Source organism: Salarias fasciatus, chromosome 4 (genome assembly GCF_902148845.1).
Source record: "Salarias fasciatus chromosome 4, fSalaFa1.1, whole genome shotgun sequence".
Taxonomy (NCBI): Eukaryota; Metazoa; Chordata; class Actinopteri; order Blenniiformes; family Blenniidae; genus Salarias; species Salarias fasciatus.
This window is the reverse complement of record NC_043748.1, coordinates 1,659,126-1,677,174: the sequence shown is the minus strand read 5'-3', so window position 1 is coordinate 1,677,174 and position 18,049 is coordinate 1,659,126. Positions and strand designations below refer to the sequence as shown.

The 18,049-nt window shown below is 44.6% G+C and overlaps 1 protein-coding gene across 1 annotated transcript; it reads left to right on the top strand.

Moving 5' to 3' along the window:
* Positions 1–1,103: 1,103 nt before the first annotated feature.
* On the top strand, positions 1,104–17,270 carry LOC115387385 (G protein-activated inward rectifier potassium channel 1-like). Its single transcript, XM_030090083.1, has 3 exons — positions 1,104–1,916; positions 11,842–12,058; positions 16,426–17,270. The coding sequence occupies exons 1-3, from the start codon at positions 1,251–1,253 to the stop codon at positions 17,088–17,090; spliced, it is 1,548 nt and encodes a 515-aa protein (XP_029945943.1). The 5' UTR covers positions 1,104–1,250; the 3' UTR covers positions 17,091–17,270.
* The last annotated feature ends 779 nt before the right edge of the window (positions 17,271–18,049 follow it).

Sequence of the window (18,049 nt, the reverse complement as noted above, 5' to 3'; positions counted from 1 at the left end):
ATTCTATGATTAAATATTTATTAATGTTATTTGCATACCTGAATTACTGCATTTACCAACTAGCTCCCCTGGCTAAAATGGTAAAAAAAAGGAATTAACTGCTAAAATTGTTGATTAAAAATCCCATAATCTCCTAAAAAATGTAAGAAAAAAAAAAACCTAACTAAACTAAAAATAAAGCCAAATTGCAGGAAGAAATGTATTCAAATGCTTGAAATGGTCCAGAATGGAAAAAAAAAAAAAAAACTGGTCAAACAATAAAACTGGAGAGTTAAAAATGCTCAAAATTACTCCAAAAGTTAAAACAGCAAACATTTTGTTAAATTGTAGTCATGAATTCTAATAAACTTATGCATAGCAAAACTACATGAATAACTTCATAAGCTGTGTGATCTTTTATGATTAAACATGTTTTGTGGCTGCAGAAGAACCTTAATTTGATCTAAACTGATCGAGACGGCTCATTTGAAGGAAGAGGTCTTCCAGACCACATGTGCTGTCCATCCAGTAGATGGCGCAGTCGAACCTGAAAGAATAAAGTCTCTCCAGCTTCATCACTTTGCATCCAATTCTGATCATCATGCAGGATCAGAGCGACGCGCGGACGATGGAAATATCTGAGGTGGATGGAAATAAATGAACCCACTGATTTACGCGTGTATCAATTAATCAATTAAGTCATTGCTAATTGACCGGAGGAACTGCGCACAAACGAAGAGAAATTGCCCACCTCTCTCTCTCTCTCTCTCTCGCTTTCCGTCTTATGTCGCTCTCTCCTCCTCTTTTCCCTCCCTCTTCTCGCATCCCTTGCGCCTCTCTCTCTCTCTCTCTCTCTTTTTTTTACACACACACACACGCACACACACTCCCACTCCCCTCTCCATCCTCCACAGCCCACCAGGAGCTGAATGGCAGGCAGCTCCTCGGTGCGCATCACGCCAGTCAGTCACAGTGAGTGGAGGGAGGCTGAGCGGAGCGCACAGCCACACCGAGCCATCCTCTGATGCCATGCGAGAGAACTGGAGGAAGAGTGGATTTCTTTTTTATATTAAATAATAAGAACTGTATTTTAAGTCATATATATTTTTTCAAATACATATTTTTTCATCCCTTGAAAGGATTTACTTTGCGCGCTAAAGTGGCCATGGCGCATTTTACGCACTGCCGGTAGCCAGCCTCGGAGGGTCAAACAAGCACAAAACATGGATTAAACTGCTCCGACGTCGTCCGGTAACTCCCGCAGAGCCGACATGGCGGCACTCCGTAGAAAATTTGGCGAAGACTATCAGGTGGTGAACACCAACCGGGCCACCACGTTCTCCGCTCCGGTGAAGAAGAAGCGGCAGCGCTTCGTGGAGAAGAACGGCCGCTGCAACGTGCAGCACGGAAACCTGGGCGGAGAGACCAGCCGGTACCTCTCCGACCTCTTCACCACTTTGGTGGACCTGAAGTGGCGCTGGAACCTGCTCATCTTCATCCTGACCTACACCATCGCGTGGCTGGTCATGGCATCGATGTGGTGGATCATCGCTTACATCCGGGGGGATTTAAACCACGGACACGACTCTTCCTACACCCCGTGCGTGGCCAATGTTTACAACTTCCCCTCGGCTTTTCTCTTCTTCATAGAGACCGAGGCCACCATCGGGTACGGCTACAGGTACATCACGGAGAAATGCCCCGAGGGCATCATCCTCTTCCTGTTCCAGTCGCTGCTGGGCTCCATCGTGGACGCGTTCCTCATCGGCTGCATGTTCATCAAGATGTCCCAGCCGAAGAAACGCGCGGAGACGCTCATGTTCAGCCAGGACGCGGTGATTTCTCAGCGCGACGGCAAACTGTGCCTCATGTTCCGGGTGGGAAACCTGCGCAACAGCCACATGGTGTCCGCGCAGATCAGGTGCAAGCTCATAAAGGTAAGTCTGGGGCTGGAGAGGCTCTGAGCACTGAAACCACGAGGAGTCCGGGTTTAATCACTGCCTTTCATCAATTTACCAGCTGATTCCAACTTCCTGCTGGTGCCTGGGAGTTGCATCAACCCTGTTACATCTCAGCAGTGTGTCACTTTTTCTTTGAAGTGTGAAATATGGGCCAATGCAAATTGCAGAAGCTTAAGGAAAGTATTAAAAAAAAGCACAAAAAAAAAGTCCCTCCACAATGACTGCACTTTTGACTGACAGTTTCAGAATCTTAAACCTCTTTACTTTCATCCGAGCTCAGGAAGAAAAGCAACTTTTTATATAGAAAGTTTGATCCATCCGTCCATCTTTCTCCAAATCAGCAGGATGCTGAAGCTGATGATAAACCACCAGACAGGCAGACAGCAACAGACACACAACCTTTTCTTTTAACTGCAAACATTGAAACTACATTTTAACTGCATTTTATTTAACTTTGTTAAACAAAACAGTATTAACCTGCAGCCTGCTGCATCAAACCACTGGCAGTGAGACTGAAGGCGGCTCCACACCTGTCTGCCTCCAGCATCTGCTCCACCTCGGCTGCTGACACCTGGACACACAGGTGTGTGTGTGTGTGTGTGTGTGTCAGAGAGAGAGCTTTCAGCAGAGAGAGATTCCATTCAGAGGGGGAGGTTGGGTGAATCAGTGGAGAGAGGGGAGCTCCAGACGCACAACTACAGATCACTGGAGTCCGTGAAAGAGCACTTGTGGGAGAGCACGGGAACATAAAAGAGATTTATGGAGATCGTAAAGAAATGCATTATATTCTTTCTTGCTTCAGGGTCTGCGCTTTTGGGTTTTATATTCACAGAGGTTTGAAATGTGTCACCAAAGATTGCAGAGTTTGATTATGGCTGAGAAAAAAAAACAAAAAAACAAAAAGCAAATAATGTACCTATAGCCACAGGTGATGCAGTTGTGAGAGGAATACTGAAGGTGGCTGCTTGGTTCTGTATTGATGGAGAGCTCAGCAGGTTTTTCTGTGTGTGTGTGTGTGTGTGTGTGTGTGTGTGTGTGTGTGTGTGTGTGTGTGGGAAATATGGCTAATGAACTTAACTCTAAAAACAAGCAGCAATGCAGAAAATCGCCACAAACAGCAGCAAGGTCGACCGGCTCCCCCTTTTAATTATCATAATAGACCTCCTTTCAGCCACATCCATGTTCAGTGTGCAAAATGGGCCATAAAGAAGACAAACAGCATTAGCGAGGTGCTTGGAGCTTGTTTATGTCTGCGTTCTCCCCTGCACAGCGGCGGTCAGCTTAATGATGCATGCAGGCAGAGAGGGAGGAAGACTCAGCTCCTCCACGGCCCCACGGGCAGGGAGCACCATCACGCACGTGCACGGCGGGCGGCCCTCCATGCCCATTCCGCCCTGTCCCACATGAGTGTCGCACCTGCAGCTCATTTTCACTTGAGGTGTGCAGGAGCTGAGAGGAAGCAGGGGAGGAAAGAACCAGGATCTGTGCTCCTTTTAAATAAAGCAGCATTGAAACGCAGATGAGGATTGACGCGGATAATTCAAGCTTAGGGAATTTTTTTCCATATATTAAGAGCCACGGTTATTTTACCTTTCCTTTGGGAGTGCAGGGAATACAGTGAGTATAAATTTCAAGGCCTTTCTGCCAACCCCATATCATTTTTACACTCTCCTCTCTGTGAAATACAATAAATACAGCAACCGCTGTGTGCTCCTTCAGAGTCCTCTCTCTCTCTCTCTCTCTCTCTCTCTCTCTCTCTCTCTCTCTCTCGCTCTAGGGCTTTGTGGTCTAACCTTATTCTCTCGCTTCAAAGACTCACTGAGACAGAACACTTACAGCAGCTCTGCCGGAGCAGAAAATACAACAAAAAAAAAAAAAAAAATCTGAAACCAGGTGAGTCACTGCACAGACAAAGGCCTTGTTTAGGATGTGCATACCTTTTGGATATTACGCTGCATATGCACTGGTATAAGAAGAGGGGAAGAGATGTGGAGGAGCCACGTTTGAAGCCGGATGCTGGCAGTGTGCTGCAGTCCCTGCGTGGAAATGTTGGAGGTGCTGTTGAGCTGCAGGCCTCGCTCCGGCGCTGGCCCGTCACAGAAATGCTCACACTTCACAGGAGCCTTTCCTACAGAAGCAGCGCGACATGAGGCAGAGGAAGCTTCAAAACTGACTTATTCAGCAAGCTGCGTGTGAAACAAATGAAACTCAGTTTACTAGAAATCTGATCTAAACTGTGAGAAAATGAAACTGCTGGTGAGTTTGTTGCTGTTTCAGTCCATCGGTCCATTTTCCATATGGGTCAAGACACTGAGCAGGAAGTTATCAGTTCTACACATCTACACTGATGCAGGCTCAGGGAGAACATGCAAACTATAGCAAGCATGGGATTGCTTTAAAAAGAAATCAGTTGTGCACGTATTAAGGCAAAAGCTGTGTGTGTTTATTAAAAAGTCTAATTTAAGAGCATTTTGTTTCACTTTCCTCTGAGTACTGTCTTAAGATGTTTTTCACCTGTTGCCCTGGAAGTGGGTACCTTTTGTCAGTCAAATCAATCATAAATAATTTGAACACAACTGAACACAAGTTAGACACACGCAGCCCAAAACACTTTGAGCCACCAACTCCTAAAAATCAGAATCAGAAAAAAATAAAATAAAAAAGCAGTTTGAACACAGAGTGTTATTAAAATTAGTGAGAATGATTATTACTTTAAAATCAGAATGTTCCTCCCAGCTGTTTAGTTTCTCTAAAAATACTGACAATATGTAGAAAGTCTGATCGTTTTGAAGGCTTTGAAGATTTCACCTTCACCACCGGAGGATGAAATCATGAGCGAGCATGTCGAAGACAAGGACGGTGCGGGAGAAAGTTCTACAATCACATCTGTATTTTCTAGTGTAATCAGAATATTTGCATTTGACAGGTCCAAATGCTGTCAAAGTGATTCCCTCCCTAAATCACTTGGAAAATCAATATATTGATTGCTTAAAATTGGCTCCTGGATCACACCGATTGATTGATCTCCTCCGATTTGAACATCTGAAGACATTGTTTAGACATCTACACATTGTTTGATGGGTTTCTTTGACCTTTCACCTTTGACTCACACCCACGGATAAACAGAACAGAAACAGTTTCTGTCTCAGTTAAAGTCAAAGCTGCTCCCCAGAGAAACAACCTTCCACAGAAAGTTTATAACCATTAGTGTGTTAATGAGTGACATTTAACTGTGAGAAGCTCTGAGAAACAGATGCTTCTTCATCCCGTCGTCTTCACCTGAACTCCTGGTTTTCACAGTCATGCTTTAAAGCTGTGGTTCCTCCAGGAGAGAAGCACTCTGGGAACTCGGGGTTGTTTCATGAAGTCTGCCAGCTAAAACAATCCCAGCAACACACTCGGGATCTGCAGGAGGCCGCAGACAAATCTGTTAAATTGTGTGTCCTGTGCTGCGACATGAGATGGAATTCATCTTCAGCAATGCCCAGAAAACCCGAGAGGGATTTTTTTTTTTTTCCTGCTCGTTGAAGCCGTCGGCACTCACCATGCTGAATCAGACAGGAACCTGCTGTTCGGGGTCAAGGGAGACGACTTCTCACTTTTCCATCAAGCTTCGCTGGGAATGAGATGAAAAAAGAAAAGCTCTCCATGTACTTCTGCAATACTCTGTGCTGCCATGTGAGATGGCTGTGGTGAGGTTAATCAGCGTCTTTACCGTGAGGATCTGTGAGTGTGTGTGTGTGTGTGTGTGTGTGTGTGCAAAACGTCAACAAGCAGTCAATCATGTAGCAAAGTACGTTCATTAAGAATAAACTGACACGGGAGTTGTTAGATGCCTGAATTATGCAATTAATTTTTTCCATTTTCTTGGCAAAAATGTTAAATATGTGATTAATTTGAGGTAGTGGAACTTCCAGCATTGTGGGTCACGCTCAATAAAGTTGCAGCCACTTGTTGATGTTGTTATATCTGGATGGGATGCTGCCGCGCCGGAGCTGTGCTGTGATGGCAGGAGGCAGCAGGAAGACGGTTATAAAGACGGAGCTGTCGTCCAGCGTCTCTGCAGAAGCAGCCGCGACGCAGCCTGGCGCAGAGCGTCCCCGTGGAGCATCAGAAATATGACTGCGGTGTAAGTGCGAGGGTGAGAATTGATCTGAAGTGATGGGAAGTGGAGAGAGGGCTGTAATAACAGAATGGTGATGAGATTCCGTTTTCTTCCCCCCCTAATATTTTCATTGTTCGAGCAATGCCTTGCATCTCGGAGATACACCAGGAAGAGCAATCCTCTTAGCTGTGTATTTCCCCAGAGGATTGCACGGTAGGCTATAAAGTCACAGGGGCTGGAATTGATTTCCATTTTTTTCTAATAAGAAGAGATTCAATTATACTACCTCACTGTTGGGAGACAGTGGAAAACCTTGAAGCACTGCAGTCATTGATCAGCCAGACCCAGAGCCAGGAAGCCTTCAGATCCCAGACTTCTCGGACTCTTCTCTGTCCAATACCCAAATAAATCAGTCTCTCAGTTTGCACAGAGATGGTTTCCATGTGTAGGTGTGCATTCTCAAAAATACACCAGTGCTCTACTCTCGAGCTTCGGTTTCTCACTAAAGCTTTTTCTTCCATGTGCGTTATCTCTGAACGCGCACGTCCAGAAATACAGCATTATTTATCCTGAATAAGCACCGGCAACAATAATGCATGAGGCTTGCAACAGTGTTTTTCCACACAAGTTGGAAAAAAAAAAAAAAAAAAAAAAACCTGGAGGAAGCACAGTCACTACAAAACACAGCTTTGGCCAAGAACATTGCGGAACCATTTCTGGTCACTTCTGCCAAAATCCTACAGCGTCACGGGGGGAAGTAAAACGCTTTCCAAGGATGACAGTGGAACTAGAGGACGAAGTACACAAGAAACATTAGCGGATTTAATCTTTCGAGCAGCATCTAATGCAATCTGATTTGTTATGTTGGTGGAGCCGAAGCTTCCGCAGTGACTGGATCTGGCAGATCTTCTCTTTCTGACACATTTGTGTCGCTGTGGGCGAGAGAGTGCATGGTTTTATCCCTCTGCAATGGGCTTATGGGGAAGTGTAGTGAACACACGGCGGTGGTCCGGGACCAGCCGTCCATTCATCCGTCCCTGCAGTTTGCATGCCAGGCCAAGAGTTGGCACTGTTGGTTGTTTTTGTAATGAAACCAGTCACACATGCTCAGAGAGCAAAACTCCATAAACATGGGAAATGGCGAGTGCAGGGATTTCTGTGGACAGATGAAACAGTTGGATTTTCTATTACTGTCCATCTCGTAAATGGTGCCTGGATCGAGGAGCTTGAGACATTTTCCGTGTTCGGTTTTGTTGATTTTGTTATGAAGACCATTACCAAAGCTCAGTAGCTTCCGTAACACAATCCTTTAATCTGTCATTTTTGTGTTGTTTTTTGGCGTCTTTATATGTGTTTTCATCCGTGAAGATGGAGACTCTCGCACTCTGAGCAAGCATTTTTAGCTCTGTCCGCTCTGGGAGCCGGTTGAAAAAATACAGTTCCTGCCTGTTGACAATGCTGGCTTTATATGGACTGAATACCAATTAAAATAAAAGCTGTTTCCCTGTGGACAGAGCCGAACAGTCATTCTTTCTATTCAGTGTCCTCCCGGGAGTTCTGCACTTGAGTTTCTTGTACAATACAATAGTCCTGGCCAGAACCAAGACGTGTTATTATTGTTCTCTAAACCTCAAGAAAATGAAAGCAGTTCTCGGTTCTTTGAGAGTATCTATCCAATTTAAGGCTGGAACCAGCGGGTGCAGACAAAGAGCAAGAAGATATAATGTTACCAGCAACATCTAATGCTGCCTGATTTGTTCTGTTGGTGGAGGGAGAGCGTCCACAGTGACCGTATCTGCTGGTCTTCAGTTTCACTTCATCCTATAATGATGCTGCTGCACCGTAGATAAGTAAAGTTGTAGTTCGAGTGGAGGAGCGCTGCAGACCAGGGTAAGCAAGGAGTTAATCCATCCACCTTCTTACTTTCCAAATCGGGTCACGGTGGCACAAAGGAGAGCAGAATAACATAAATATCTCGGTGCTACAATCTCTCCAAGGCTTCCTCGGCTATGCTGAGGCTCTTGTTCCGGCCACAGATACCTGGTGAACATTTAATGAAGGCTGAGGATGCCGTCTCTGCTTGGCTCCAACTCTGCTCCCCAGGAACTAGCAGAAGGGTTTGTTCTGTTCTTTAACTTATGGCTTCAGGAAATCTGTATTGGCTTTTCGGTTTATGAAAGAGGAATAAACATGGAAACACAACAGACTAATAACAAGAAAGAGTTTTTCTAAAGCTGAACATTTTTCTTCTTGTCAGATTTGTTGGTATTAAGACATTGTCACCAAATTACGATGCTGAGAATCACATACTTTCTGCACTACTTTTATAATCAAACAAGTATTTATCTTAGCATGCAGCTGACAGAAGTGAAAAAAGATTCAAAAGTGCTTTTACAGCCTTGAACACAACCATAAGTCAAAAGTGCAGTCGTGAGTCGGTTGGTCTGACCGCTCTGAAGCCATGATTTGATTGCACCAGTTCATCTCACTCAGGTGCAATATCAGCCCACCTCTGCTTTCAGAATCTAGTGAGTAGGCCGAGAGGGTATCTGGCAGCGTTGGACTGGCTTGTCAGTCGATCTGATTGCCTCCCGGCTCCTTCAAACACCCCCCCCCCCTCCACTGCGCTGATTGATGGGGGTCTGGCCGAGCGGAGTTGAGTAGGAAGATCAGGCCACTTTAGGTCCAATCAATGTTCTTTATCACCTGTCTTCACCCATGAGCATCATTCACACTGCTGAAATGTTCCTTTTGTGAGGGCGGGGGGGGGGGGGGGCGGACACACCCTGTTGCCCTCCTGATGATAATGAGCAGCTGGAGATCGAATCGGCCGGCGAGCAATCAGACGGGATGGGTGGAATTTTCAAATCATAACGTGTTGTCGAGGACGGCGCCGTTTTGGTAACAACAATGTAGAAAAATGAATTAAGCGATTCTGTCCCTGTCTGCTTATGTCAGAGTTCGGGGAGAAAATCCATTTGATGGAACTGTGTGTCAGATTTCAGGAAGGAAAAAAAACAAAACAAAACCAGCAGAAAAGCTGAGCTATCTCTGTATCTTTGGGAAAGAGCGCCAGCGGGCGCCGTGTAAGGAGCTTTGCTTGTCACCGGTGGTATACAGTCATCCATCTTCTTAATCTTAAGCGACAAAGACAGAAAGTGAAAAGTAGAATTTCCCTAAGCTAGCATGAAGATAACCCTCATGGAGTAACGATGCCAAACTGCATTCGGTGGCCCGTGAGCACCTGACAAGTGAACAATGCCCCGCCGACATGAAAGTGGCTGCGCGACACGAAGCCGGAGGAGCTCCGCATTGATATTCACAGCGGATAGAAATAGAAGGCTGGGTTTTCTGGCAATGCAAAGCCTGTTTACTCACACTTCATTCACACATCGCGTTTGGGAGGGAGAAACTAGCAGGCAATATCACGGGGAGGTCAGGATGAAGTCAGGCTCCGACTAGCAGCTGCAGCACAGGGGGAGGCCTGGACGGCCCGTTCCACGGCCTGCCTGCGCCGAAAAATGATTTATGAATGAAACTCAGCGAGTTTGCACTGTTCACATACAAAAAATATATTTCTGGTTGTGACGATGTCTGGCGGGGCTCTGACGGGTCAAATATGGGTGGAAGAGTGTGTGATTGTACGTTCAAAAAGCAAGAGAGCACATCTGCTCAGTGTTACAACCGCTTTAATTCTTGTTCCAAACAGAAAAGTCTCATCAGTGTCCGGTTTATCGCCGGTCAATGACACGGTTTGGGCCACGTTGAAAAGCCCAGAGTGGAAAACCGTCTTTGTGAGAGTGATGTGTTGATTATTTTAGGATTTACAACGAGAACAAAAGATCTCGAAATGGCTAAAAAAAAAAAAAAAACCTCTTAAAGAGAAGCGAGTGAGACGGTTGGAGATCGCTCCGACGCGGTGTGTGCGGGAGGAAGAGAGTGTGTTTGCATGTGTAGGTGGTTGGTTGAAGCATGACACATCCAAATAATCGGTTGGAGGTAAAAAAAAAAAGACATGCACCAAGAGAAAGAGAGATATAGAAAATAATATTTGGTATCACTTTTTCAAGCAGAGAGCAGCTTTTTGAATCAATGTTATTAAAATTGCAAAAAGAACAAAATATAAATCAGCAGCATGACATTTCAGTGCAGGATGTGACAAAATCACTCAACATGCAACAAAATCAGCGTTTGAGACTAAACAACATGGCTAATTGGGGAAAATGTGAAGAGAAAAGCTGAACAGATTGATCATACAAAATAAGACAGGAAAGGAGAAAACACATCCAGGACCTCGACGCCGGGGCCTCCAACGTCATCTGGGCAATTAAATGCTTCCGCACCAGTTAACACTCTGTGGGCAAGACCTGTCCAAACACGGCTGCCTCAAACGTCCGCTGCCGGATCTTCTAGAAATCAATGTGAAGCGCTGAGTCTGCAGCCACGGCAAACAAGACGCCGGCAGATTATCAGGAGGGACGAGACGGTGAGAGGAAAGCCTCTCCGCACCTCTACAGGAAAAATGGATTTATTTTACCGAATCATGGTACAACAGAGAAGGGGAAACGCAGGACCAGGACTCTGTGTTATGACCTCGGTTTGTTTTCTGCTGAACCTCAGTTTGGGTTTCACACTCTACAGTAGCTTAAGCAGGACCGCTTTCTCCACACTCCACTCCAAATCTCTTCACAAGCCAGACAGGCCTGACAGCGCAGCGTTAAACTTGTCTGTCATCTATAATTCACTTGGTTTTGATCTGTTTATTCTCGTCGTTGTTTTTGAGACCGATGAGGATCGGTCCCTCCACAATCAAAACTCCATTCTTGGTTTGATTTTAAGACATGTGAAACGAAAGCTTTAAAGCAATTAATAATGTTGATTGTTATTTTGTGTTTTTGAAAGCCTTCAGTGTAATTCACCAGCAAGTTTGAGCTCCTTTCATCAGATGTTCCGAAAGTGACATTTCTTCACCAGCTAATTTCGTTAAAGTCATAATCCTGAATAAACACATTCAAATGATTACAAGACGGTTTCAAAATTATCGCTAAGTTAACTAAAAAGAGCAGTGAGACCCCATTTACTCAGAGTTTTCATGTGAAATTGAGAAACTTTCATTGTGTTTTGAGAATCTGCTCACATGACAACGTTGCTCAGACCTACTGAAAACTCAACTTTTAAAAATCACTCCCAAGGTGGAGCTTTTTGGAAATCTCCATGTAAGCAGCTACTATTCCTCAAAGCTCATTAGAAAGGGATGTTTTCACAGTCCTCGGTGTCTTTTGCACAGTTTGGGAACAAATGGAGGCTACAGACTGGTCCTAAGCTCCCATAACAAACCATTGTAATGAGTGTTTTAACTGCTATTTAATGGAGCTCCACGAACTTAATTAGGTAGAAGATAATATTTAAACACTTCTAGGAATTCATATTTATGCAGATATTTATTTACTGTGCCTTCTTAATGGAATATGGTGTTCATTTTATGTAAGCATAATAAAGTTTCTTGGGATTTGTTCCCAGTCACATCTCACTGATATCCTCCAGCCCTGAGAGGATGAGAGGGAACCAGGTGGTGTAATGGTTTGGGTTGGATGTTTGTGTCTCTCATATCAATAACAGGCGACTCTTAATGCTTGCTTATATGTCTGAAGTCTCTTGCCTTGATGAAAAACCGAAATATTTATATGACAAGATAAGATCTGACTCCCTGTAAATCCTAGAAGCAAATTATTTCAGACAAAAGGAGAAGGAGAAAGATCCACACGGGTCTAATCCTCTCTCTTCTGTCCGTCGCAGTCCCGTCAGACTCCAGAGGGCGAGTTCCTGCCTCTGGACCAGTGCGAGCTGGACGTGGGCTTCGGCACGGGCGCGGACCAGCTCTTCCTCGTGTCCCCGCTGACCATCTGCCATGAAATCAATCCCAAGAGCCCCTTCTTCGACCTGTCCCAGCGCTCCCTGATGAACGAGCAGTTCGAGATCGTGGTTATCCTGGAGGGCATCGTGGAGACCACCGGTGAGGAATTTATTTGTCTTTGTGCCTTTTTCTCCGATTCCTCTTCCCCCGACTCACTTTGCACACACCCAATCTAAATGTAAATTCTTCTATTAATATTGGCACACATGGCATTCCGAGTTTAATAGACACTTATAATCTCTCCCCGGTAAAATCTCATTTCCTCACTTGCCTGGTTTAGCATTTTTGAAGAAGGTGCCGGCCGGAAAAAGTGAGCATGAGAACAGTACATGACAAAAACACACTGATTGAATTATGAGGGATATTATATTACTGCAGAATCGGTTTACACCCACTCTATGCATAATAAAAGCCTGTGGTCATAGATGCGTGTGTCACTTTGATGAATGACCCGGGGTTTGAGCAGAAGTTCCGCTCCATTTTTCAAACGGTAGCGGACAGCAGACGTAATTCTTTGCCTGTGAAGAGCCACCGCTGTAAACTCCAGGTAGCCACGCTGCAGCGCTCCCAGCAACAATACGGCTCTCTCTGGTGTATATTTACCAGAAAGTCCCTGAAAGTCCAATACAAATAAATCCATATCCCTCATTTCTTTGCTCTGCCTCCATTCATCCACCACAGCGCTAACTCTGGAGAAACCAAAGCGATGAATAGGCTTAAAGCACCACAGAGGGATCAGCGGAGAGGCAGAGACGGCAGGCAGGCATCATGGTCTGTGCTCTGGTGATAATGCCATTAAATCAGGCTGCAGCCAGAAGTTTAGTGTTGCGCCTCTGTGGCACCGAGCAGAGGAGGGGAAACCCTCCCAGTGTCACCTTCAATAGCCCGACGTATCCTGTCATCCTCGCGCTGACACACAGCCCATTTACACAAACGCATTAGCGGTGATCCCTGCACATCCAGCTGCAGCTGACACAGCTGCTCAGCTTGTTGATTCTCTCTCCAGCTAATCCCAGTTCTGATCCAACGAGACCTGACTTGCTTTCTCGTCTTTGCCACAGTGGGACCGAGCTGCATGCAAACAGCAGGATATAGTCAGCATGTTGACGTTTCTCTATTGAGAGACAATCATACAGAAAGTTCAGCTCAAATCAGGTTTTAACGTATTCGAAGTCCAAAGCAAGCAGAGTTGAACACCCCGAAGGCAGTCCATCAAACAAAGGTGTCAGATCAGGTAAATCCAAGCCCCGGGGGAGGGGCAGAGGAGGAGGCCGGTCCAAGGCTTGAAACAAGATTGTGCACAAGAAAATTGACCCGACAAACCACTATCAACATTAAAACCACGATGGAGACACTAGAATTCTGTCACACCTCCCATATCAAGTTTAGACAGGTTGATAACTTCACAAATAATTACTTCTCTCTTATCATCTTATCTCAATCTGACATTTATGTCAATTTGCCGAGCATCTGATGTTACCTTTCATTCAAACACTGTCTTGTCTGGACTAAAAGTCACATCTATCAAGTGTTATGAGAAGGAAAACAGACAATATTTGCACTGTGGTTTTATACCCAGATGTAACTGCAGCTGCTATTCTAGAACATTCTGTGAGTTTGATCCTCTTTTGGCAGCATTTTCTTCTTCATTCCAGTAATAGTTTCTCGGTTTTTCTCCAATCCCTCACAAGTTTCTCAAATCCTTTCTGCTGCTATGTTTCCATTTTCTGCTACATATGTACATTTTTATTTTTACTTTAAAATCTGCTGTCTTGCCTTTTCTTTTTAATGGAATTTCACTTGTGTTGTCAGGAAAATACAGTCACAAGCTTCAGAGCTTTGATCACAGGATTCTGTTACATCTCATGAGCCCAGCTGTTCGGTTTTTGTGTATTTTGATATATAAATCCAGTGGTATGATCATCCATTAAAACTAAATCAAAGGTGTGATTTATATTCTGGAAAATATAGTAATGAATTTTTTCCTCCACTTTTATGCTTTCTTAGCTGATAATGTTCTTTTTTTGGGGGGGAAATTTCCAAAGAAAAATTGATCAAATTAAATATATAAACATAATCTTACATTGATATTTGTGGGCAGACAAGTGATGTATTATATATTGCTCAGGCAAAGACCACTTTGGTTAGATCTATACTTAATTTCTAACCAGCTATAAAGTATTCAGTAAATATTCAACTGCACAAGTATTACATACTCCTTAAAATGTACCCATTCAGTTTGACAAAATGAATCCATCTCTGGGTTGCATACTTTCACCGATATGCAGATGACACACACTTCTCTGTGAGTGTGTTTGTCTTGAAATTCTTGTCAAGCAGCAGTCTTTGGATTCAAACTGAGCCTAACATAAAGAACAGATCATCATAATGCACTCTGAAAACAGATCCACTGAAGGCTGCTGCCAGATGTTTTACATAAACTCTTCTTCAGGGACGCCCCGTTTGCTGTCTGCCAAGTGTTGCATAGTCACGCTGAGGGATTTTGTTTTTTTTATGCAAGATGCGGTACACATTAAGCAGCTGGTTGAATACCCATGTGATGCCTCCTGAATGATAAAACTGAACTGGCATGCCTGTCAGGCACTGAAGCCACAAACTCCGACTGCGCTTGTGTTGCTGTTGTCTTACGCATCTCCAGTCAGCAGAATACCGTCATTCCTCTGGTGGGAGGGAAGAACAGCAGATTAATCTTCATCATAATTAAAGCCAAGCCTCCGGGCCAACTGGGAATATAAAAATGACCTTTTCTGCAATGTAGGACTGTTGAAGATTTTTCATGGATAAAGATGAGCAGTGAGCTCTGAATAACATCAGGCTGTGACATAACACTGCACAGAGGGACAGGACCACACTCCTACTCTTCAGCTAACTGCGGTGTTTAACACAACAGCTCAGGTTAAAGCAGAGACACCGAATCAGGAAAAAATAGAGGATTTATCGATCTCAGAATGTTTCTAACAAGCGTCCAAATATCACAGATAAATATCAGATGTAGAATTGTGAATACAGTTGTGTTAAACAAGCGGACCTCCAGTCATCACCAAGAAAGGAAAATATTTCAATCACCATGAAATAACAAAAGATCATCTTCCAGATGACTAGAGAGTTACAAGGGTTCGCCACCAACACAATGGGTCACAACAGAGAAACGTGAAGCCAGGACCCTTTGTGCCGGCCATCGATATGTCGATGCTGGAGCTCGGTGATTGTACAGGCAATTATCACAATCAACACAAAGGACAAGCGTCTCTCACCTTTCACCTACGCTAAGGGCAGAAAACTGCTCTGATTCCACCTCAAACCAACTTGCTGCTGCTCAGATCAGCAGTTCTCTTTAAAAATCGACACGGCTTATTGACAGTTTTCCTCACAAGAGAACAATCCACTTGAACATGATTCAGAGACTATTATAAACCCTAACCAGACTTGGACAAGTATACAACCTTTCTTTTGAAGACCTTGGAGAGTTGTTCAGATCTTGGCAATATGACAAAGAGACACTTAAACAGTCATAAGGAGAGTCGATTCTAAATGTCAGAGGTTTAAATAAGAAAGGCTCCAGCTGTCACTTTCTTATCTGGTTCCAATCTTTAACAGGATGCTTTGACCATGTAGGATTATCGGGCTTCTGTTCCAAATCGTTTAAAACACATGAATGAGATTCTGCTTATAGATGAACTTCTAACATGCTCTGTGACATACAACTTCTGAAAATGTCTGCATTGCTCACAGTTGTGTTTGTTTTTCAACACAGAAAGAGCTGAAAATCAACTCATCGTTTAGTAGTGGAGAGACATTTCCTCAGCTGGCTCTCCATCACTTCTAACTGCTGACTTTATTTTAAGATATTTGTTATTTTTATTTTTAGCTTGCTAAACATTCTGAGTTACTTGTTATTGTGCTCCATTATTTTTGAGGACTTCTTCCACCAGTTGTCCAACCATCAGTTTGTGCTTGTGGCAGTTTAGCACTGCATCCAGTCACTGTGGTTAATTTACTGGTGTTAAATGGATTTTTCAACTCCTCTTAATAGTTTTTCAGATCATGATTTACAGTCTGTCTTACATTTGTCATTCACATTAATAATAAAGAATCTCCAAACCTCTGGCATCAGTCGTTCTCTCTTGTCCACTTGACACTGGTATCGGTGCATCATTAGACATTTTATGGCTGTACCTTTGTTGTGACAATATAAAGAGCTCCATGGAGGAACTGTGACTGTTTTCATGAACCAGGAAATACATTAACCTCATGTTGGCTCGGTGCCATTTTCAAATTTCAGATGTGACTAAATTAAATTGGGCGACGCTGCAGGAAGTAGCATGAAGAGAAGAGATAATGGGAAGGAAGGCTGCCCTTTCACATCCCTCCTTATCTGCCAATAATTGTTTTTCTTGGATCACTGTGCAATGGCGGTTATTAACATTATTGCCGCTCTCTTGCAGGTATGACATGCCAGGCGCGGACGTCGTACACCGAGGACGAGGTTTTATGGGGCCATCGTTTCCTGCCGGTGATGTCTCTGGAGGAAGGTTTCTTCAGGGTGGACTACTCTCAGTTCCACAGCACATTCGAGGTACCGACGCCTCCGTACAGCGTCAAGGAGCACGAGGAGAAGAACTCGCTGCCCTCGCCGCTGTCCACCCCCACGCCTGCACTGACTGAAAGCCGCGGCTCCCGGCGAGACCGGGTGTTTTCCGTGGACTGCATCAACACTTCGGAGGAGAGGGGCCGCCAGGGGGTGACCGGGGGCCGCCTGCCCAGCAAGCTGCAGAGGATGAGCTCGTCCGGGAAGGAGGACCTGCAGAGGAAGGTGCTCCTGCTGAGCTCCCAGCACTCGGAGAAGGCGTGCAGCACCGGGGACCTCCCCCTGAAGCTGCAGCGCCTCAGCTCCTCGCCCAGCCCCGAGGCCGCCAACCGCCTGCAGCTCAAGTCCCTCAAGGTGGGCTTCGAACCCATGACCCAGTCCACCGGAGACCTGTACCAGCACAGCCTGCCGCCCACGCCCTCCCCGGCGCCGCTCCCCATGCACAGCCCGCTGCTCTCGGCCGGGGGCCGGCTGGAGGACAACCTGCCGCCAAAGCTACGCAAGATGAACGCCGACCGCTGAAAGTCGGGCAGACGGACTCCGAGAGAGGGGGAGAATATCAAGTGAGGGTTTACTGACAGTCTATTGATTTGTTTGCTTTTTTTTCCTCCCCTGCAAGACAAGAAAGGAAAAAAAAAAACTTTACTGGAATTACTGTGATTTGTGTTTCATAGCAGAGGCAGCCATGCAGGCTTTGTAACACACAAACTCCATTCTTCATGGTTTTCTGCCGGAGCTGTGCATGTATACACCAACTCCGCTGTTTCATGTAAGCACCTCTACACTTATTGGTTCATCTTAGTTTTAACAAAAAAGTATAAATTATATTATAATTATAATAAATGCTCTCTTTGATCTTTCTTCTCGTGTTTTTACTGTTTCCAAATCCTCAAAAATATAATCATCTTCGGGAACTCGTTCACAATATTAGTGCAGCAGTGTTACCACATGTCAATAGAGTGATCCACCTGTGCATGGCGGGGTAGTTTCAATAGCCGGTTGTTAATGCCCTCATTTTATCTCTTTGGTTGGAGACACAATATGTGCAGGAACATTCCCATAACTCCTGGATGGCGGATAGAGGAAGGAGCGTTCGGAGATAATGAGAGCCACTGCTGCGCTGACAGAAATATGAACAGTGTTTACCGGAGAACGGAGGCTGATTAAAGTCAAGTCATTTTTCAGTGAGTGCAGTCACCGAGGTGTCACATCCAATAAACACCACCAAACAATTCATTTCTCAGTTTCCTGTTCCATATGAGTCTCTGCAGATGACTGAAGTCTCTGTGATTTCTTTTATCGGGGTTATTTTATTTTGCATCTGTCACATTTGGTCTGCGGTTGAATCAACAGCAGGTGAAAGAGAAGATTTATAAACCGTTTCTGACTCAAGCTAAACTACGAGCAGGTACGAGACAAAAGAGATTGAAACTAAGAAGTTATGTTAAGTTTAGTTACTGTACTGATGAAATTCTTCCATT

Excerpts from the sequence above, each read along its gene's own strand:
- LOC115387385 (XM_030090083.1), top strand. The coding sequence starts at position 1,251 with ATGGCGGCACTCCGTAGAAAATTTGGCGAAGACTATCAGGTGGTGAAC. Across the intron at positions 1,917-11,841 it reads TCAGGTGCAAGCTCATAAAG|TCCCGTCAGACTCCAGAGGG; the intron begins GTAAGTCTGGGG and ends TGTCCGTCGCAG. Across the intron at positions 12,059-16,425 it reads GGGCATCGTGGAGACCACCG|GTATGACATGCCAGGCGCGG; the intron begins GTGAGGAATTTA and ends GCTCTCTTGCAG.